Source organism: Odontesthes bonariensis, chromosome 10, assembly GCF_027942865.1.
Source record: "Odontesthes bonariensis isolate fOdoBon6 chromosome 10, fOdoBon6.hap1, whole genome shotgun sequence".
Classification (NCBI taxonomy): Eukaryota; Metazoa; Chordata; class Actinopteri; order Atheriniformes; family Atherinopsidae; genus Odontesthes; species Odontesthes bonariensis.
This window is the reverse complement of record NC_134515.1, coordinates 11,457,540-11,479,089: the sequence shown is the minus strand read 5'-3', so window position 1 is coordinate 11,479,089 and position 21,550 is coordinate 11,457,540. Positions and strand designations below refer to the sequence as shown.

The following is a 21,550-nucleotide window of genomic DNA, read 5'->3' as shown; positions in this document are numbered from 1 at the left end:
TTACGGCACAGGCTCAGGCTATATATGCTCATTATTTATAGCCTAGTGGCTACCTGCAAATTCGCCAGAGCGAGCTTCGGCTATGACACTCTTATTGTGATTGAACAATCTTTTCTCCAAAGGCTTTACCCCTTTTACCCCGCAGTGCCTCCGCGCATGCTTTGCACACACGTAAATGCTGCCCTGCTCTAGATTTGTCTTCCACCTACTGCTACTCTTCAGTTTTTTGACTCTGCGACATTTCTGATGTTTCTACTCATACTATCCTGCTGCTGCCATGTCCACAAAAAAAAAAAAAAAAAAAAAAAAAGCTTTAAAAGAAATGCCCACACATTCTACAGGCACTGAATTTGTTTTGGACAAGTCTGCAACTTTAGCTCCTTTTCGTTTGCAGAGACAAATAAAAAGTGACAATGAATTTATGAGAAGCATAAAAGTACACCTATCACTGCAATAGTTAGTGGCCACTAAGACATGACGATCCTAATATCATGACATCTGTACCAAAGCCTTCTCAGAGAAGATTGTTCCTTTCAGCGTCACCTTTTATTCTCAACATGGTAAACAATTGCAATCTATGACGGAACATCTGGATATGATTAATTTAAGTTCGTAATGGCTAAATAATGTAAATTAAGCAAATTAATATACAAATGTGCCATGTTAATCTGTTGTAATGACAATCAACGATGAAGTTCACTGTTTCAGCACCATGGACATTAACCACACAGCTTCGTTCTACCTGCGAAAATAGATATAAAAATTCAATTAATTCACTATTGGTTTTGCTGAATAGCTGATAGGCCTATTTAAAGCCAGCTGAACTAAAAAAAATAATGAATAGACTGTGTTGAAGAACTCTTCATCCCATAGTGCAGAAGTGTAAAACATCTGCTGTTGTCACCCACAGGCACAGTGCACACAAGAAGACAGCCAAGCAGGGCACCATTGTACCAGCCTCTAATTAACATCTACAGGGCCTGGGATGGAAGTAATGTAAACATTTAATCAAAAAAGAGCTCGGAAGCTTAATAAACACAAATATGAGTGCAGCTACAAATATAAAGCTGAGTGCAATGTGAAAAAGAATCCATCGGTTATGAATACGGTCAGTCATTTAATGCTCTAAAACCCAAATTAGCATGCAAAGGCAAACAAAAAGGGGGCACATGAACAAATAACAAGGCCCATTTTCATTGCAATGTTTGCACTGGTAAACAAATTCAAGTTTTAAGAGTCATAAAAAGAAGACAACATTGCCCGCTGGTGGTTTCAATGTATATAACCTTTAAGTAAATAAAGGAGCAAACAAAAGATCAGTCAGATCAGAAATGGACAATGTTGAATTCTATGAAATATTGTCTGATGATCTTTCCTGTTAACTTATTAACAGACACACAAACATGCTGTACATGCACATATATACAGTCATAGTTTGTATTAAATATCTATGGATATGTCTTTTTGTCACCCTCTGACTGAATGCATGGACAGCAGTCAGGACATGTCAGGATCTGTTCACACAAAGCCAAAACTCACTTCAGAATGGAACAAACCATGCAACAACAGCAGATATATCTTCTTAGTTATATTCCAAATGGCTTTGCCCACTTTTACTTTCAATGTTCTTGTAGCTTCTAGTTTTAGGATGTAAAACTGTCTTACTGCATTCACTTGTGTGGTGATGCAGTTTTATACCCAGAGGCTCATTTTTATCGCAGCTTGTCTTCTGGTATTTTTCTCGTTTTCTTTCTTTCTCTTTTTACATGGCAAACATCCTGTTTATTGCTTTTCAGCCCACTCCTCCCCCACATTATATTCACCAACTGTGTGGCGTCATCACAAAGAGCTGGTGCTGAGTAGTTTTACACGAGTGGCAGAAGGTGGACACATTTTGAGAGGCAAGATGGCTTACAAATTTGTTGCAGTCCCCTTCTTAATCCTGGTTCTCAGTCCTCAGATCAAATGACGAGATAGATAGATAGATAGATAGATAGATAGATAGATAGATAGATAGATAGATAGATAGATAGATAGATAGATAGATAGATAGATAGATAGATAGATAGATAGATAGATAGATAGATAGATAGATAGATAGATAGATAGATAGATAGATTTTTTATAATCTTGTTAAACTTGTTAAACTTGTTAAGTCGTATGTGTTGAACAGGCTTGTCGTAATCAATTAAAACGTTTTTCTTTTTTAAATCACTTAACAAACCGTTTTCTATCAACAGTTTATTAACCGCCTTTGCAGTTTGGCCCTCTCCCTCTTCCGTACGTTTTGACGTACACGGGTGTACGTATGCGGAACTGAGTTGTAAACAAAAACGGACAATCACAACATTCCTTCTTTTTTGAGCCAAAACACCCACAAAAACTGTGACATATCTCGTCAACGGCAGTGTCTTTAGGGTAAGTGTCACTGGGTTGAGATACCTTGAGGCTCTTTATGATGTGAACCGAGAAGATATGAATTGTTTTATAACATCCATTCGTGTTTTACTAGTTAGCCACTAGCTAGTCCTTGACTCTTATGTTAGCTAGCAGCTAACATGACGCCGATGATACTGTGTTTGAATTGATTAACTTTAACGAGTGAAATCACTTTAACTAGCCGTCTTTAGTTTGGTAAAGTGAAAGTTTTGATAGAATTACCTTTTTTTTTCTTCAATTTTATTTTCTCAGTGTTGAAAAACTCACTTAGATTAGAGATTTAGATACTGTTTACAAAATCAAAACCATTTGTGCCTAAGAATGAGCAATTTCAACTAGATTGTGGAGTAAATTTGGGGTGTTTTGTGTTAGTTTGCAAGCCCCAGCTGTATTTGACCTGTCCTGTTTGATTTATTTAAGATATTAGTTCACTTGAAACTGAAAACAAAACAGAGTATTGTTGAGTATTGTTTTCAATCCTTTTAAGCATCCACTGTTTAAAAAGTGTTGAACTCAATAATCATAAAAAAAAAAGACGTAAAGTCTCCATATGATGATATATTTTCTCTCAAAAACTACTATATGTTCCAACACAATGCTCAGGTATTTGACTTATCTGTGCCCACTCATCCCAGATACCCAGGATAAATTAAAACATTTATACACAATTAAAGCTTGAGCCCTTGGAGGTTAAGAAATATCCGGCTAATGTTTGTTTGATTACTTCATAACGAACATTTGAGAGAATCTCCAATTTCAAGCCCAGGGGTGGTTTAATCTGATCTGTTTAAACTTTTTTATAGAGATAAATTCACAGTGAAATTGTCCTGTTTTCTGTGTTTTTACATACATAATATATGGGACAAACATTTTTTAAGAGTTCATTTCTATTGAAAAATCCAAGTTAATGAAAGTCATTACAAAATGTTATTGTGGCGAAGACAACCTGCATATTAAAAGTTGTATTTCATATCCAATTGCCACCTTGCTATCAGTACTATGTCTCAATATTTAAAATCTATTATTAAACTTGAACTGATTTGCATAAATGTCCTTTAGGGTAAGTGTTATCAAATGAACAGACACTAAATGGGATGTTTTCTCATCACTAGTATGAACAAAGAGCATTTTACAGAGGCAAAATAAAACTGAAAATGTCAAGAGTTTTATACATACCCTTTTTGAGCTCCTAAATGTATCAAATTTAGCGAAAAAAAATTGATAAGAGAAATTAATAGAATAAAAGGAGAGAAGATTGGTAGACTAGCCCCATGATGCCTTCTACATCAGACATTAGAGAGACTGTAGTGGGGTGTTGATCTGTAAATTACAGTTTCATGGAGGACTGGTTTGAATGACACCTAATGTATGTTATGATGTCCTTTATTTATTTATTTTAATATACCACTATGTGTCTTTTTAAATAGGTTGCCGATGAGTGGCAGTGTGTAATGAAGTGCCAGCTCATTACCATAGGTAGACTTTCATTGTTGTTGTGGGTCTGAGGAAACGATTGCAACCAACATGTCAAGGAAACAGACACCGAAACCTGTGCGGAGCAATAAAAAGAGTGAACTGGAACGCAAGAGGGATGAGCGGGCAGCACACCGGGCCATTGTAAAAGACCGCAAGAACCGCCCTCAGGATGGCGATGAAGGGGCAGAGTTTGTCAGCTTCTCCAATCAGCTCCAGGCTTTGGGTCTCAAGTTGAGAGAGGTCCCTGGAGATGGGTAAGGGCCAAAAAAACGCTTACTTTACCCAAGTTACTGAGTGTGAAATCTGACTTCTTGTGGCATTTTCTTTGATCAGGCCAAAGGCTAGAAATTCCTAGTTACCAGAACTATGAAATGTATCATATTAGCAGAAATAATGAGGAACTTAATTCAGCCACAGAGCAAAACAGTAGATAAAACACAACTTACAGATGTTAGCCTACATTAATAAACACAAATATTTCCACATTCCCACTCAACCCTGTAAGCTAAGCTGCTACATTTTGGGATTTTATGTGAATTTTATATAACCTGAGTGTGTGTGTGTGTGTGTGTGTGTGTGTGTGAGAGAGAGAGAGATAGAGATAGAAAGAGCTACAACACAGTGAAATGATTCTCAGTCTTTACACCCATGTCCTGTTATTGGCCAGTGTTTACACCCCTTGTGATCAAAGGTTACAGCCCAGTGACATTTCTAAAATAACAAAATTTGAAGAAACAAGAGGGTGTTTTCTCTGCAGAGGAATGGACTAATACACCTCCAGTGGGGTCATAAAATAAGGGAATGTCATTATCTTGGTATCAGTGAATATTTTATATATATATATATTTGATGAATATTCCTCACAGCATGCCTTTAAGACCAAAGTTAAATCATGATCTGGTGACCCTGTGAATTACTCCAGTATGGAACTGTGGTGGTTTGTTCCTACAGGGATCACTGTTGTTAGGCAGCTGTTGAATGGGTAGTGTTTGGCCTTTAAAAAGCCACTCTGTGAACTACAAGAACTGACTGTTCACTGAATATATCCCCACACTTTGACATCCCTTTTATTCAATTCATCTGTGAGTGTATGTGACGTTTTAGGTCATCTGTTTACAGAAAACTTAGATTCAAATATATTTCCAACTGTAAAGTATACCACATTTTTTTCATCTGCTCTATATGCTCTGTATGTAATTAGTAGAAGCCATCGTTTTTCTATTTACAGCACTACTGTCCAGAGAGTTTGGGAAGCTTGTGTTTTACAAAACATTTGCCAACCAGTGCCTTTTCTAATGAAGGCACCACTTGAGTGTATACCATATAAACATCTGAATAACATTCCACTGAGAAAGCGTATATTTGTCAAAAACACAGAGATGCCGAACCTCTTATATATTCTGTTGGCACCAATTTGGTACACCAGTCATTATCTTTGTCTCCTGCAGGAACTGCTTGTTCAGAGCTCTCGGTGACCAGTTGGAGGGTCACTCTCGTGGTCACCTGCGGCTTCGCCAGGAGACTGTTCAGTACATGTCGTCTCATCGACAGGACTTTGAACCCTTCGTTGAGGACGATGTCCCCTTTGCACAGCACTGTAAGGGAAAGCCACACAGGCCCAGACTGACTCTATCCTCACAGAAATACAATAATGCATTTTATTTTAAGGTTTCACAAGGTCAACAATGCTTCTATTATTGGCCAATTTGAAGCATTCTTGGGTTTTATTTATTTATGAGGACATTTTTATACGAGTATGAATAATTGATGAATTCAGTTTTGAACAATAATAGATTTTTGTGACGATACAGCGTATGACTTTGTATACCATACAAAGTTGACCAAAACAATTTTTTCCACACTTTTTTCCCCAGTGTCAAACCTTTCCCAGCCTGGTACGTTTGCTGGCAATGACGCTATTGTGGCATTTGCTCGCAGTCAACAGGTGAAAGTGGTCATCCATCAGCTGAACACACCGCTTTGGGAGGTAGGAACAGAGCTGCAGGCAGAGGCTTTCAAATGAAATCACTTTATACAGTGTGCTATATTACCCATGTGGGATCCAACTTACCTGAAGTACGCCACAGTTGAATATTTTGTTCTCTTTGCAGATAAATGGCGCAGAGAAGCAGGTGTGCAGAGAGCTGCACATTGCCTACCGTTACGGAGATCATTACGACAGTGTGAGGCGGATCGGAGATAACTCTGAGGCTCCTGCTCAGCTCCGCATAGAGGTAAATAATACACCGGGACTGGGTCGTATGCCGACTTTTAATATATAACAGTCATTTTTCAAACTCGGTATGAAATCATGCTGTACCATTCAAACAGATATAATCCAACTCCGTCTGTGTCCCCTGTAAAACTGCCAGTGTCAGTTTCTCCTGTCAGCGCAGCCTGACTCAAACTTCTCTCTCTGTGTTTGTCAGCAACACAAAACTTTTCCTCTTTGACCAGTTGTCGCAATTTAAAAGCAAGTAATTGACTCCTGAATATATTTGGCAACACGCTCACATATTTGTATTTTTTACAAGCTTAAAAAATTGTGAAACGTACCACTGAAGAGCTCCGTGAAGCACTTCAGTTCAGCGCCGCACTCCTCACTTTCTCTCTCAAACACTCACGTTAGATTGCCATGTGCCGCCAACTAGATTTAGAGACTTTTAGACTTCTTCAGATGCTTTTTTTTAACCCAAAAAAGCACATACCTAAAAATGCAGCAACCTTTTGAGCAATCCTTATTTCTGTTACCTGTTATATAACACGGTCCCTCCTTGCCTCATCGTGCTTCAGTGAGTGCGGGATGAGCACCACGACAATTAACAGGACTGTGAGTGAGACAGAATGAATTACCGATATGTATCATTTATTGCCATTCGGCCGAGAAATTCCAGGACATGAATTTTGACTCATATCGCCGAGCCCTGCAACGGATATGCATCTTTAGATGTCAAAAAGGTATCACCTCTATATTCTATAGAACAACCAACCAATTGCTCAGTGATGACTGTCGGAGCCTGAAAATAATATGGGAGAGAGACCTGGGATGTTTGATGGCTGAAGAGGAGTGGCTGAGAATCATATCTAGCAATGTGAAATACATTAGGGAAGTTTAGGGAAATTTACACAATACTAAATAACACACAGGTATTACTGGACTCCACAAAGGCTCAACAGAGCAGGTATAATAAATAATAACTTGTGTTGGAGATGTCAAAAACACATAGGTTGCATCTGGGATTGCCCTGTCATTCTGCCTTTCTGGAAAACAGTAGTGGACAACCTGAGCAACTGGCTGGGAAGTGACATACCATTATCTCCCAGATTATGCCTATTAGGGGATAGAAGCCAAATACACAACATAACAAGTGGAGAATTCTCTGTAATCATTGCAGGGACTACAACGGCTGCTAGGACAATACTTAAACTGTGGAAAACACCCAAACCCCCTGAACTGAAAGAGTGGGTAAACATTATGATAAAGACAGCTTCCTATGAACTTATGCTCAACAGGTTGAACAATAAAAAAAAAAATAAGACCAAGGCACCAGTCTGGGACCTGTTCTGGGCTTACATCACATTGCCTGATGAGCCTGCAGTATGAATACCTCCCTCTGATTGTATCCTGTATCCAGCACTATAATTTATTGTATGGATATGCTCTCCAGCTATGTAACCATCAATATGTCCTCTTTATGAACAGTGTCGTTCATACTGTACTTTTATTTCATTTTGGTTTTGCTATGACGCTGATACTACATGTAATGCATATGATAAGAAATGTCTCACAATGTAAAATGCTGTACTGTAAAACACCAAAGACAAAGAAATAAAAACTTGAATTACAAAAAAAAAAAAACGAACGTATCATGGCATGTCTTTAGTTTTACTTGTAAAAGCTGTGCAATCATACATTTATGGGGATGATTGAGATGTTTCAGTTGGTTTGTCACCATTTCTGTTCCCAGAATCTGCAGAATTCACATAGTCATCAGCGGGAGTTCGGAGACGGTCAGAGGGACAGACAGAAAAAATCCTCTCCAACATCGTCTGAAGAGGAAAACGTGATCCTGAGCTCCATCAAGAATCGAGGAATCCAGGGTCAGAAGATGGACTTGACTCTTTATCTGCTGAAAGAATAAGATCACCAGGAGTCAGTTCAGTTAGAGACGTGAAAACCCTCATACCTTCAAGCTTGTTTGTTCAGCTAACTTAGACTGGATTATATGAAGAATAACAAATCAAGCTGACTGATTCAGCTCAAGTGTTTACCGTGTGTGTGTTTCCTGCTTCAGGTGATGAGGAAAACCTGCTCCAGCTGAGTGCAGCAACAATAAATGCTGAATGGCTTGTTGGCTCTTTGCTTTGCCAGCCATGCCAGGGCCAGTGCTCCTCTGGATCCTGCTCATCCTGCTCATCCTGCTCATCCTGCAGAGCTGCAGCCACAGACTGTAGTGAGCACAAGCAGCCAGCAGAGGGCAGCAACGTACAAAAACTCAAGGTTGGGATTCATGTTTTGCTGAATAAGTTGCTGTCCTATTTATTTAACTCATCAAATTTATTCACAATGCCGTCGGCATTTAATATACAAACTGGAGAATTCTTTCCATTGCTCTCTTTTAAGGATGTAGTTATCTTGTTTCTGTTGGAAACAAATATTTAGGGTAAAATACACTCAAGTTAAGGTGAAATAATTTAAAACAGTCATTTGTTGTTTCCTTTGTCCCCAGCTGTCGAACAAGCAGAGGAAAGAGCAGCAGCGGCAAGAGAAGAAGAAGCGTCAGGAGGAGAGGCATCGGCAAAAGTTCCTCCAGAGTAAAGGAGGCCAAGACCAGAACAAGAACCTGCCAGAAGCTGTGACTTTAGTACCAGCTATCAACACTCTCAGTATATAGACTGGAGCATGGCCCAAATCCCGCACTGCTACTTTAGCTACCATTGGCTAACCACAAAGTTTTGCACATAGTCGAATTCAGTATTTCTATCACAGTGGATAACTTTTCCTAAAGAGAGCCCTATAGTTTCTTTGCAAAGAGTATAACTGTGCCTGCAAAACTTGTGTGAGTGAGATGTGTGTGATGAGAGACAGAAATTATCTCACTATCAGTATTTCTGTTGGAGTTTGATTTTGTTCGGTTCCTGGTTTGTGTACGTAGAAACTCCTGGACCTGGTCTACCTACTGCGCTACCTTGCTCCTTTCTATGCTGGACATCTGGCTTTCCATGACAACCATGCAGATAATCTCGTGCAACCAGACTTTTTGTTTTGCCACAGATTGAATACGTGTTTATTCTGACGATCCTGTTTGTGATCAGAGAGGGACAGAAATGATTGTTATGCTCACTGTGTAAGAACAATAATAAATGATTATTTACTGATTTTTGTCTGAGCCAGACAATATATTGCAAATGATCCAGCTTAACATGTGTAAAGGGCTTGTGTATTTCAAATAGGTGCATAAGTCTAAAATCATTTTCTGACATCTTTACGTTGTGAAGCATTTCATTTTTTTTCTGAAAGTGCCTCCTTCAAATTTGGCACCAACATTCACTTTGACTCAAAGGTGCACTTTGTATTTGTGGGTAAAAGTTCAGTTGTGATCTCATAAAACTCATTTTTGACCATAATTTAAGATTTATGACAGAGTGTCGAATAAATGTCCAACAGGATGAAATTATGAAGTGATGACATTTCATACCCAAAAGGTCAACTTCACATGATGTCATAATGCTCCTGCAAAAAAACCCACACTTTTATAGCCATTATTCAAAGCTATAACTCTGGGACCAAAGGGGAGATTATGAATATCTGCGGCACTCGCTCAGAAACCGCTGATTCTCTCTAGAAATGGAAGTGATTTCAGGTCTTTTATAATGCCATGTTAAGGATATATAGGTCTTGTAGGACTTGTAAATACAATGAATTTGGATGGCTTCTGTTTCTTTCTGATACCTTAGATACTTCAAGGTCTTAAAACTACAGATTAACAACACATGACAAATTACACAATGTCATCAGTTTTCTAAGTGTGTGAAAAGCAATAATGATTCATTAGATTGCAGAACCACCTTTAGCAGCATAGACTTGAGGTAACTGTTTCTGTATGATGTTATCAGTCTATCGCATAGTAGTGTAGTCCACTCTCCTTCACAATGTTGCTTTAACTCATTGAGGTTTGCAGATATTCGTTTATGCACGGCTCTCTTACGGTCCCACCACAGCATTTCAATCAGGTCGAGGTCTGGACTTTGTACCACCTCAAAAGCAGAGAAGTCAGGCGTGGGTAGGTAGCTCAGGTAGTTCTTCGTAGGTCGGTACCTTCTGGTCTCCTCCTCAACCAACGCTGCAGCCTGAAGGATTATACTGAATCTAAATATTTTATACCACTGATTCTTTTCTTTTTCAGCCGTTTTGTTGTAGAGTTGCTGCTGTGTTTTTGGATCTTTTTCCTGTTTTATGACCCAGTTTTAGCCAAGCTTTAGCTGTCAGACAGGTGGTCAGACACAGGGGACTATGCAAGACGTCCAGGTTCTGTTGTCTCGTAGCTGCAAAACAGGCACGAATCATTACCTCTTTCCCATCATGCTTGGTGACTAGTTTGTGCTGATATGCTGCGTTTGGTTTTCAAACGTGCTGCTGTGTATTATGACCAAATATCTCCACTTTGGTCTCGTCTGTCCAAAGGACATTGTTCCAAAGTCTTATGGTTTGCTCATATGAAACTTTGCAGACCTAAGCTGTGCTGCCATGTTCTTTTTAGAGAAAAGAGGTTTTCTCCTGCAAACCTTCCAAACAAGCCACACTTGTTGACCTGTATAGTCTGAGGTGTAATAGATTATTTTGCCGTTTTATGTGAGAATTGCAGTCTGACCTTGGGGTGAACCTGTTGTTGTGTCTGATTGAATACTGTCTTGAATAATTGCTGATGTTTTTGTCCTTGGCCTTCTATTAACACACATCCAATTGCTCCAGACCAGTAAACCTTCGAGACTTCTGCTGTCATACAAGATGTCACGTCATCAAATACATTTGATTTTCAGCACCTGGCTGCTATTTACCCCCTTAAATCCTATGGAAGCCGCAACGTGCTGGGTTTTCCCACACACAAATGCTTCTGCATTTTGTCAAATAATGACGGTTTAATATGTCCTGTGCCTTTGTTCATTTGAGGTTGTATCTATCCAATTTTCAGACCTGATAAGGACCAAGTGATTTATTCTTTATTATATATGTGAAACTTTCTTTTTACAACCACCGTAGAAAATAACTAATGTGGTAACCAATCAAACTTATTCATGCATTATACTGCGTTTCAGTAATTAAAATATATAGACCACTAATCATATACATCAGAAAGTGGTCTTTTTGAAGCTGTTATTCACTGAAGTTATGTGTAGGGAGCACAAAATAATTAGCTTTTGGTCAGCTAAGCGCCACTTGGATTGGAAATAGACATGGTGGCTGGAGACTGACTTCTTTTATGTTCTAATTAGAAATACTGTTTGTTAGCTCGAAGGCTGAGACCATTTATCACACTGGAAGCAGGACATAAATGTGGAAATTTATATTTTGGAAAAAAAAAAAAAAAAAAAAAAAAAAAAAAAAAACACTGAGAAAAAGTTTGTTTTATCAAAACCACAAAAATATTTCATGTACTGAAGAGAATGTAGGGTCACCAACTATGTACACCTTTTCTAAACAGTTAAAAATGCAACTTAAAGGACCTGTAGACTGATTTAAATTACATTTTATAGAAAGACTGCAACATTTGCTAAATTACATCATGACGCATGTATAAAATAATGTTAAATTGTACTGCTTGTGCATCAGTACCACCAAAACAAAGAAAGTACTGGCTCGCTTCTCTGTAAAGCGGTCTGAAGACCGCCAACATTAGCTAGTATTACCTCAGAAACTGCCAGTGAACCTGAAGTAGAGTGACATGTATTGACTGAAATGAGTGAAGGTATATTTTATGCCTCACGTCCAACTTGTAATAAGATGATAAATGTGTTCATTTTTGGAGCAAATTGTACAAAGTCACCCTGCGAACCTATCAAAAAAAAAAAAGTTTTTACAGTAGGTGTAAAGTAGCTAAATGAAGTTTTCATCGTCCCAAATGTTATAGTGACTAGATTAAGCTGTCAAACATTCTCCATAGAAGAAACTTCCTCCTCAGTCTGCTTCTTCATCCAAACAAAGAGAAGCCAGTTTCATCATTGGCTTGAGTCCAGTTCTGTGAGGCTGAAACTTGCTGCTGTCCTAGAAGTCCTGTCGGATGTTCTCCTTGTTCTCGTCCCCTTGCTGTTGTCTGAGCTGAGCAACTTCGTTTTCCAGCTGGACGATAGCTCGCTCTATCTCATAGTTCTTACTGACCAGTGACACCCAGCTGTCAAGGGGGAAATAAACATGTTAAAACAGGGGGGAATCTGACTTGCATACTCCCTGCATACGGAGATATAAACACGTAAGCTTTTTAATGACGTACTTAGACTCAAGCTCTCGCAGTTTGGCTCCGGCTGCCAACTGATCATTCTTACGCTGCCAGTTCAGATCTTGAATTTGTTTCCTGTGTATCAAAATACAGAGATTCGTAAAAGTGAATACAGGCTGAACAGCACTTAAAGCAAGGGAATATTATCTTTTCAGCATTCACCTGAATTTATGAAGTTCCTTTTGAGCCACCTCGATCATGCAGGCCAAGTTACTAAAGGAGGAGGACAGAGCGAAGGGTCAGATTTCTTCAGATTAACTCTGCACAGTTTTCTGATTTAGAGAAAAGGCTGTCATCACATACTCATTGTAGACTTTCCACGCATTGGTTCCATATTGCGACATGAGCTCGAGGTTCTCAATGCGGACTGCCTGGTGCTCCAGCTGGGCCATCGAGTTGTTCACACACTCCTGCCACGCTGTAATGTCATTCTTCTGTCCTGATGTGGGCGCTGGCAGCTCATATCTCCACAAGGGTGAAAACAAAAAAAAAATTCTAAACATTGTTGTAAAAACATTTCAGCAAAACTGAAAAGACTGTATAGAGGCTGCTGTTCCATCTGCAGCTGAGATTCTGTTCGAAGTCAAATGTAATGAATGTGTTCAGTTTCATTGCCAGTTAAGTTTGGCTTAATTTTTCTGTTTTGGCTTAAAAGAAAAGAGGTTTTACTACAAATCAGGACGGGCGACAAGTGTGTGCAGTCATAACAAAATTTACATTATGTGACCCTCGCATACCAATGCACGCACGTTTCTTTGAAACTTCTTTACCAAAAGTTTATCTAAGTGGACCACAAATATGCAATGGTGTATTTTACATGTCTATTTCTAACGGTTTATAAAACGGATGAGCACTTCTGGTAATGGTTATCATATCAACCTTGTAAGGGGTGAAGGTAACGAGTTCTACGCTCTCAGGATGGCCTTAAGAGGATAAGATACAGAGACATGAGGTAAAGAAAGAGCTATGAAGGCAACGGGCCAGGCAATCCTGAGGGGGTGGACAGTCATGTTGATGCCTTTAAAAAAATAAACAATACACAGTTCCAGTTTGAGGTTGATTTATAATGGTGTACAAGGTCACGGCCAGTTCCAAAAAATAATAAAGAGAAGAGGCGGAGACTGGGAGGAACCCCTTAGAGAATAAAAGGCAAAGCCCTGAGGGAGCTTGTCAGTAAACTCCAGGATTGTCTCATCGCATATATCTGGCCTGTATTTCAGATACTGGCTGAATAAATGCACCCCGCTTTCATACTGCGGTCTTTGGAAGATCATTTTTACTTAACTTTTGTCTCCTGATTCTACATTTACCACTGATACAACTGAACAACAATTTAAGTAATCTTGAACCTAGACTGTTCCTGAGATCCAGACTGACTGACGTGACTAAAATAACTTATTGTCTCACGAATACTTCAGTCGTATGTTCATTTTTGGCACAAATAAGTCACTCTGAGGCAGATAAAGAAGCCCAAGTTGCAGTACAACTACCACCGGGCTTCAGCAGTGGGCAGGGTTTACCTCTTCATGCTCAGGAGATCCATGGGTTGCCGAGACGCTAACCGCTCAAATTCATTCCTCATAATTTCTGTCTGAGGGGCGAAAAAGAATCAAAGAGATAGTTATTTCTGTGACTCTTTGAACACTTGAAGAAGGCGTCAAATGTCTGATGAGTTTATCACCTCAAAAGCAGAGAAGTCAGGCGTGGGTAGGTAGCTCAGGTAGTTCTTCGTAGGTCGGTACCTTCTGGTCTCCTCCTCAACCAACGCTGCAGCCTGAAGGATTATACTGAATCTAAATATTTCATACAGAAAAAACTGCAGCTCCAAGGAAATTAACATTTTTCAGCTTTGTGCAAGTTCAAATATTCACTAATAATGGTGTTTATTGACAATCATCTAGCCATCAAAACACCTTTACACAAAAAAATAAATCTATCATTGTGACAGGGGTTAAACAGGGTCAATAATAATGTTAGAGACTCTAAAATGGCCTCTGATGATCAGATTCTTGTTATATTTGAGTAGGAAAAGAAAAAAATGTAAACTTAAACAATTTCTCATGAGTGGCTTGGTCCAAAGACAAAATATTCTAATTTATACCATGTTGAAATATTCCTAAACAGAGTACTTTAAACTTTAATACGAGAAAGGTTTCTGAACGAGAAATAAAACGGGCGATTGATTACACATTATTCACTCAAATATTTTCATACATCTAATCTCATCAGCGTAAAGTGAGATTCAACCTGGGAACTTTGACACGAGAGAAGCTTGGAAAATGAAATATTTAGTAGAAGTATCTGAGGGACACATGATTAAAGCTGTTCAAATTCTCTAAATGCCAAGGAAATGGGCTTCAGTGCGTCCTTCACCTTCTTTTGGGGTCATCCTTTAAGAAAGAACGGAGATCATTACGTTTCAGCTTTCCCAGTGACGCTCAATCATTTTCATCCAGACTTGCTAACTGCTATTTCATCTGGATAAATAAGAGGACAGGAGTGCAAGAATGCGCTATACTTCACTCTTTCCAGTTTTTCTTACAAACCTTGAAAATAAAGTAAATTCAAAATAATCTCTTATACTAAAGTGATATATAAGAGATGACCAATGGATAACTCATTGCAGCGTGCTCGTCTTTTTCTAAATCCTAAAGAATTTATTCCCACCATCTCTCTATAACCCCACGACGTTTTCCAACTATAGCCACTTTCGGACTGGAGGAACCTTTGGCAGTTCTAATAACCTTTTAATCCGCGGGGCCGTTTTCTCCCGTGTTCGGACATACAGGAACTCGGGGCTTTCTCCCTTAGTTCCTATAACTATTTAGCTCCTTCTCCGAGGTCGGGTCTTTTCATGGTTCTATAGAACGATCTGACGGAGGTGTGTGGTGGTCAGTAGCTACGCCCCATGTCATGCTATCACGGCTGAAATGTCTCCTCATAAGACACAGACAGAACCGGCGAGTGTTTAATAAGTTAAACTTACACTGGTCTCATTTGTCTGCAGCGCTCTGCTCTCCTTTCTTCCTTCATGAAATGAAAAAGTATCGTCTCCTGACTCTCTCTGTGAGCTTTTCCAGCCTCGATATTAGACGCCTGATGTGATTGTCCATGATTAATATCACCATCATGCAGACCATGAACACAGTGGCCTCCCCGCTCTCCATATTAGCTTCTTGGTGGTGTTTTTTCTACTCTCCTTACTTTTACCGTTTTGTTTTGTGTTTGAATGTAGCGCTAAACGGCTAACACGTCACTGAAGCAGACGGCTGCGCGCGGCGCATCAGTCCCTATCAGGTCCCGACTCATGTGGGAATGCAGACTGAAACAGTTCCGCTGGGGAAGGATAGTTATCAGAACGAAATTCGAGGAGGGTAGTTCTGATAACTACTTTCTTAGAACGGTCTGTCCGAAAGCGGCTTATGTCAGGAGCTTAGAAAAAGATTCCATTCTACCAGACTACGTCTTAGCAGAAGTACTCAAGAGCTGAAAGGCAAGAGCCTTGAAATCAGCCTTGAAATCAGAAGCTGTATTGCGTGCAGAAGATCAAAGGTTAGGTGAATATTTCTCAAAAGGTTGAAAGGTAGTGCATCGTTAACTAATGTGGATCCTTAAAACAAAAGTATTGACAAGAGGAATTGGGGAGCTGAAAGGCATTTTAACAAAGTACTGCATGCAGAAGGTCAAAGGTTAATCAAGTCCCTAGAACAAGAATTAATACATATAGATGGAACAAAGATGCGGTTTAAAGCTGCAGTCTGCAACTCTTTTTCAAGCATAATGCCTGGAACTGTCCGGGGATTCTCAAAAGTAGTACATTAAATACCCCAATACAAAAAAAAATGAGTTCTCTAGGTCCCCTATATGTCCCGCTAGGTCCCTCCAAAGCCAGCAGGTTTGTTTACAAAATTGCAGACCGGACCGGTAAAAGGTAACCAATCAGGTTACGAGCTGGGCTCTGCTGCCTGTCAATCACCGATTGTGCACGCGCGATACAAGGTAGACTCGTCCCCACGCTTATTTATCTAGACTATTGAACTTCATTACGGGCTAGTCTACTTACTGTGTCTTCCATGATCGCAAATGACAGGTGAGTTGATGAATGAGGAGTCGTGTAGGCGCATCTGGCGTGCACGTCTACGTGCACGAGTTCTCATGTGTTTTGAAGGGGCGGGACAGGAAGTTGAATAACTTTTTATTTTTCGGTTAAAAAACAAGCATTTCTTGCATTTTGCGACTACGGAGGTCACCGTTTTCAACTTCAAGCGTTCTGATAGATCATGTAAACTCTTAAAATGCCAAAAAGTAGGACTTTATGTATGACAACAACAAATCTTGCAGACTGCAGCTTTAAGTCAAAGCATGTGGTTATGTGGATGCGCAAGTCTGTGTTTCTGATCAACGTTTGGCTGTGTGTGCATGAACCGACATGACACACCGAACAGGAGCTGCTCGTTAAGATCATCATCATAAGGAGCTTGCACTGGGCAGAAAGACGGAAGCAGAGGATCAGACCTCTGCTCTGAATTTAGGCTGAGCACAACCCTCAAACTCTGACCTCTTGAGCCTAAAGCGGTAAAAGCTATTAGAACCATTTTGACACAGTTAGCACTAAACAGGATAGAGGAGCACATAAGAGTGTGTTTTAAATTCAAAGTGTCAAAAATGTAGAAAAAAGGAGCGAGTTCAATTTACCCGTTACTCATATAGGTGTTTCTCAATTTATAGTATTTGAAAGTTTAGTGTCACATGATCTGTAAAGTAAGCCACTAACCCGCTCCCACAGAATTTTTTTTTTTTAGAAAGAACAAAATAAAAATAATGATTTTAAACTGTAATATTATATATATATATATATATATATATATATACACACATATAAAAAGGTGAAAGATATTGAAATGTTGAAACATAAGGTCACAGTCCACTTCCTTGTGAGGTGTTTAAAGTTTAAATTATGCTTATAGCTGAAACTATCCATAAGTTGTTAGAATTCAAATAACAAAATTCACATTTTCTCAAAAAGCTGACTAATTTAATACATTCAATACAATCAAATGGTCTCAATGAGTGGAACTTTTTGACATTCAATTGGCTTAAACAGCACAAAGGTGAGCGGCAAAAAAACATGTGGGAAAGTTTTAAAAGTTTATGAATGGACGACACCTAGTGTGAACGCTGAATTAGCATTAAATAAAACGCAATCAAGCCCCAGTTGCAGTCAGTTATTAATGAGTCAGACATAACTGCGCAGAAACTAAGTTCTGCTAAAACATAGGCTGATTTGAGAAAAAATAATTTAAAAAAGTAATATCTTTGAACAGTTAATTGATCCAGTGTGCCAATTCCATGTAGCATGGTAACACGCAAGCTAACACGCTTCGGTTGTCAAAAGCTCGTTTACTCACCGCTTCTCTGACACCTGTGGCATCGTAACCTTGGTCAAAATATGGCAAAGCATCGACAAACACCTCCCCAGCAACTGAAGCCGTCCCGGCCATTTTTACTTAGTGTAAATATTGTTAAATTAGCTGATTTAGGTCCCTTTATGCTAAACAAACTAGTCGGCTAGCTAAAGAAGTTTTTCCGGTGACTGACCCTAAAAAAAAAAAAAAAAAAAAAAAAAACTTAACACCGTGACGTATCTGTGGGTTGCGACACCTGGCGGAGTGGAGTGAAACTGCAGCTCGATTAGGCCATGAAGTACTGTAGTAAAGATTTTTGCTTTGTGTATTGTTTTGTTGTTTGTTTACTTTTTCTAAAAAAAAAATGGACTAGTAATTAAAGAATGTAATATAAAAGATCCTTAGTCTGCTGTTGTTTTAGTCAAATTGAGAGGAAACTGTCAACGGAAGGGGAAGATACAGAAGACTTATTTTTAAATCATTACTTTTGTGAAGGTTCCTGTATCACACAACATCTAATGCCATTTATAAAAGTGAAAACCTAGTGAGGAACCACGGGAAACAGTCGGAGATGCTTAAATGTGCTTAAATTCTAGGCATCTTTTATAATCTTAAAGTTGGACTACATCAAAAATTTAATTTAGAATAAAAATTTGTTATGGTACCTAATTCCAAATCATAAAATTAGAAAAAACAAACAAACAGTAAAAAAAAACTTAGGTTATGTAAATCTTTCTCAAATCCAATTTAGCTAGAAATAGACTTCCGTTACCCAGTGTTTATGCTGGGTTGTTATTTTAAAACTGTACCTCTAATCTGGTTTTCTTCGCTGTGTCAGCCCTGTAAAGGATTGGAAGCTGTGCATGGCGCACCCCTCCTCTTTTCATTTGAATAATCTTATTTTGCATGGCAAGTTCATCTTCCATAAATGTAAACTGTTTAACAGCAAACCCAATTTTACCCACATCAAGGATTAGATTACACATTAAAACATTAGGACTAAACGGTCAGAAGGGCAGCATGAATTTAATATCAGACTATATAATTACTGATGAAATTTTAATCCAGATACTGGCCAGCTGTGCTAATTACAAGCACAGTCTCAGTAACATTGCCATTTCTCTCCTTTCTTTATTTTTCTTTTCTTTTGGCTGGCTTTACACACTTACTTGAGTCCATTTGGTTTATCACTGTTGAGGGGAATGTAAAATATTGAATTCACTTCATACTTTTTATTCATTTATTTCCATTTATTTCGACAAGATAGATAGAAAACACTTTTTGTTTAACAATAATTTAATGTAGCAAATGGCAACGTATAGGAAAAAACCGAAAAGTCACAGACTTAGAGGGAACAAATTAACTTTCATGAGAACAACGCTAAAAACATTTTTTTAATAAACTTTATTTAACTTCACAAAATCACAGTAACAGTAGTTATGAAAGAAATAGTGTACAGTAATGAACAAAGGACATAAAATGAAAGAAGAACATAGTTAATTAAAAATACAAAAATACAACGATAGAAAACTGTTAGAACAGAAAAGAGAAAAAAAGGAAAAAGGAAAAAAAAAGAATTTACACAAATAAATGCGAGTTACAAAAATAAGTTATAGTCTTTCCAAATACTTATTGTTTTTATAGCCTTTTTGTTAATTGAATTTGAGATTGAACAACGCTAAAAACATGCTAGTAAACATGGGTCTTGTTTAACGTCATGACGTGATCATACGTACTCCTGGTTCGAGAAGTTACGCAGGACGTGGAGTGGTTGTAAGAGGAAGGAAGATGGCGGATAACAAAGGCGAGGAGGATATGGAATCGTCTGCTAATTCGGACTCAGTGCCTTCAGCAAAAGAAAATGAGCAGTCGGATGCAAATACCGATAATGCTGTAATAGTAATAGAGGCAAATTCAAAAGAAGACGCTGAAACCGAGTCCCCCCAGAACGCTAACGAGGCACCTACACCCACCAGCGAAGGAGGGGACGCTAGCTGCGGTGGGACTGTTGTTGCGGCAGGGGAAGCCAATGGTAGCGTTAGCAACGCTGTTAGTCCATCTGATAGCAGTAGCATCAATGCAGAGCCAACGGCGACAGAGACTCTTCCCGCCGCTGACGCTTCGGGTAGCGGACCCGCCACCGAAATGTCTCCCCCTCCCACTGCCCCAGCAGCCACACCGGTACCCGCGACCATTAATTTACTGGATACCTGCGCAGTGTGTAAACAAAGTCTTCAGAACCGAGACTGTGAACCAAAACTTTTGCCTTGTCTGCACTCCTTTTGCCTAAAATGTATCCCGCAGCCTGACAGACAGATAAGCGTCCAGGTGCCTGGGCCACACGGACAAACAGACACGCACATAGGTGAGTGTTTCTTGTGTAAGGATTTACCTGCGAGTCATCTGTCAAAGGGAAATATGAGTTCCTCTCTGTTTGGAGTTTAGGTTTCAGCAGTTGGAAGTGTACATTTCAACAGGTTTTGTGTACGAGCTGGAGTATAACCGCTAACATCTGATACTGACTATTACATTTCTCAGAAGGTAGCTATAGCTTGTGAAAACAATTCGACGGTTAATCGCCTCTCAAATCTGAAATAATCTGGCAGCAGTGTGCACTGTGAATCAAACATATGGTTATAAATCGGACTGATGGGAAATCATTCAGCTGTTAAATTGACAGCAGTGTAACTGCCTGAAGCATAGTTCACCTAAGGCTCTGTCATCAATGCCATGGTCAAAAAAAGCTCTTTCCTGCCCAAATGCAGTCATTGCTGCAGATTTGAACACAGTATGTAGCAGCGTGCGTGATCACAAGGGCACCAGTGGATGCCGATCGAGTAATGATAATGCAGCACTGCATATTCTCCAGCATCAGTTTTTAAGAGACTTACTTGAATTTATATTTTAAACAAATGTGTTCATTGATAGAAATCCAGATGTTACGTTGCAGTGTAAACAGCATATTTTAGATGTATGCAAACCAAGTTTTGGCATACACATACATTTTCCCCTCTATACCTGCAACGCCTTTATCTTGAAATTATGAGGCATTTCCTTCTCTCTTCCAATTATTGTGCTTAATGTGTATGTCATATTTATTAACATTTATTAACACGGTGCAGAATAATTTTTCACTGCTCAATTAGATATACACAAATGTGTACTATTACTTCACAGCTTTTTAAAGGTGCATATATCCCATGGTCTGCTCAGGCCATTATTGGAAAGCTTAATGGTCAGTTACCTGGCAGAGGCCCCAAGAGTCAGTAAATGAGAGATGAGCTTTTGTAAACATGACACATGACTTTTGAGACTACAGGAGTGGACAGTAAAGATGACCTGCAGTCTCTGCATGTTTATCAAGTCTGCTAATGGTAGCAGGAGCTGAAAAAGTATCATCTCTGCTCTAGAGTAAATTTATGTGTTCTCTTTTTTTTTTTTTCTCCATCAAAAACTATCACAACCTAATCAATCAGCTAAAGGCCGATCCAACAAATGAAACGCCAGCCCTTACTGTCTGCCAGCAGTGGGCATCGTGCCATGTAGCATAACTGACAAGATATTGAGTAGTATCTACATTCATCATAATCCTGAACTTGGCAAATGTTTATATGAAACATCTCTGTACAGTGGCAGTCTACACTTAATAAGTGTTGTGTTTCAAGTTTGATAAAGGCGCTTCTATGAGATGGCTTCTTTATGGCACGTCTTCAAATTCTGATTTTAAATTAGGCT

General features: G+C 39.0%; 3 protein-coding genes across 6 annotated transcripts in view; 2 read left to right on the top strand and 1 right to left on the bottom strand.

The window, feature by feature from the left end:
- Nucleotides 1-2,278: 2,278 nt before the first annotated feature.
- otud3 (OTU deubiquitinase 3) lies at nt 2,279-8,952 on the top strand. The gene is made up of 8 exons (XM_075476253.1): nt 2,279-2,418; nt 3,867-4,169; nt 5,364-5,512; nt 5,790-5,902; nt 6,027-6,149; nt 7,884-8,016; nt 8,211-8,416; nt 8,646-8,952. The coding sequence occupies exons 2-8, from the start codon at nt 3,964-3,966 to the stop codon at nt 8,808-8,810; spliced, it is 1,095 nt and encodes a 364-aa protein (XP_075332368.1). The 5' UTR covers nt 2,279-2,418; nt 3,867-3,963; the 3' UTR covers nt 8,811-8,952.
- A 2,574-nt stretch (nt 8,953-11,526) lies between these two features.
- bcas2 (BCAS2 pre-mRNA processing factor) lies at nt 11,527-17,983 on the bottom strand. Its single transcript, XM_075475590.1, has 7 exons — nt 17,819-17,983; nt 14,092-14,184; nt 13,931-14,001; nt 12,714-12,875; nt 12,573-12,623; nt 12,405-12,485; nt 11,527-12,305 (listed from the first exon to the last, which is right to left on the bottom strand). The coding sequence occupies exons 1-7, from the start codon at nt 17,909-17,911 to the stop codon at nt 12,179-12,181; spliced, it is 678 nt and encodes a 225-aa protein (XP_075331705.1). The 5' UTR covers nt 17,912-17,983; the 3' UTR covers nt 11,527-12,178.
- A 1,593-nt stretch (nt 17,984-19,576) lies between these two features.
- The window catches only part of trim33 (tripartite motif containing 33), a 28,858-nt gene continuing 26,884 nt past the window's right edge, over nt 19,577-21,550 (top strand). For all 4 annotated transcript variants that reach the window (XM_075476252.1, XM_075476251.1, XM_075476250.1 and 1 more), the window contains exon 1: nt 19,577-20,180. In XM_075476252.1, coding sequence (XP_075332367.1) covers nt 19,604-20,180 — 577 coding nt within the window. In that variant the 5' untranslated portion in view covers nt 19,577-19,603. The remainder of the gene's footprint in view (nt 20,181-21,550) is intronic.

What these genes read in the sequence shown, in the direction of transcription:
- otud3 (XM_075476253.1), top strand. Translation starts at nt 3,964, where the DNA reads ATGTCAAGGAAACAGACACCGAAACCTGTGCGGAGCAATAAAAAGAGT. An exon ending in TGTCCCCTTTGCACAGCACT is followed by an intron (nt 5,513 to 5,789) that starts GTAAGGGAAAGC and finishes TTTTTTCCCCAG; the next exon opens with TGTCAAACCTTTCCCAGCCT. An exon ending in CAAGAATCGAGGAATCCAGG is followed by an intron (nt 8,017 to 8,210) that starts GTCAGAAGATGG and finishes TTCCTGCTTCAG; the next exon opens with GTGATGAGGAAAACCTGCTC.
- bcas2 (XM_075475590.1), bottom strand. Translation starts at nt 17,911, where the DNA reads ATGGCCGGGACGGCTTCAGTTGCTGGGGAGGTGTTTGTCGATGCTTTG. An exon ending in CCACAGGTGTCAGAGAAGCG is followed by an intron (nt 14,185 to 17,818) that starts GTGAGTAAACGA and finishes ATAATCCTTCAG; the next exon opens with GCTGCAGCGTTGGTTGAGGA. An exon ending in CTGCGAGAGCTTGAGTCTAA is followed by an intron (nt 12,306 to 12,404) that starts GTACGTCATTAA and finishes CCCCCTTGACAG; the next exon opens with CTGGGTGTCACTGGTCAGTA.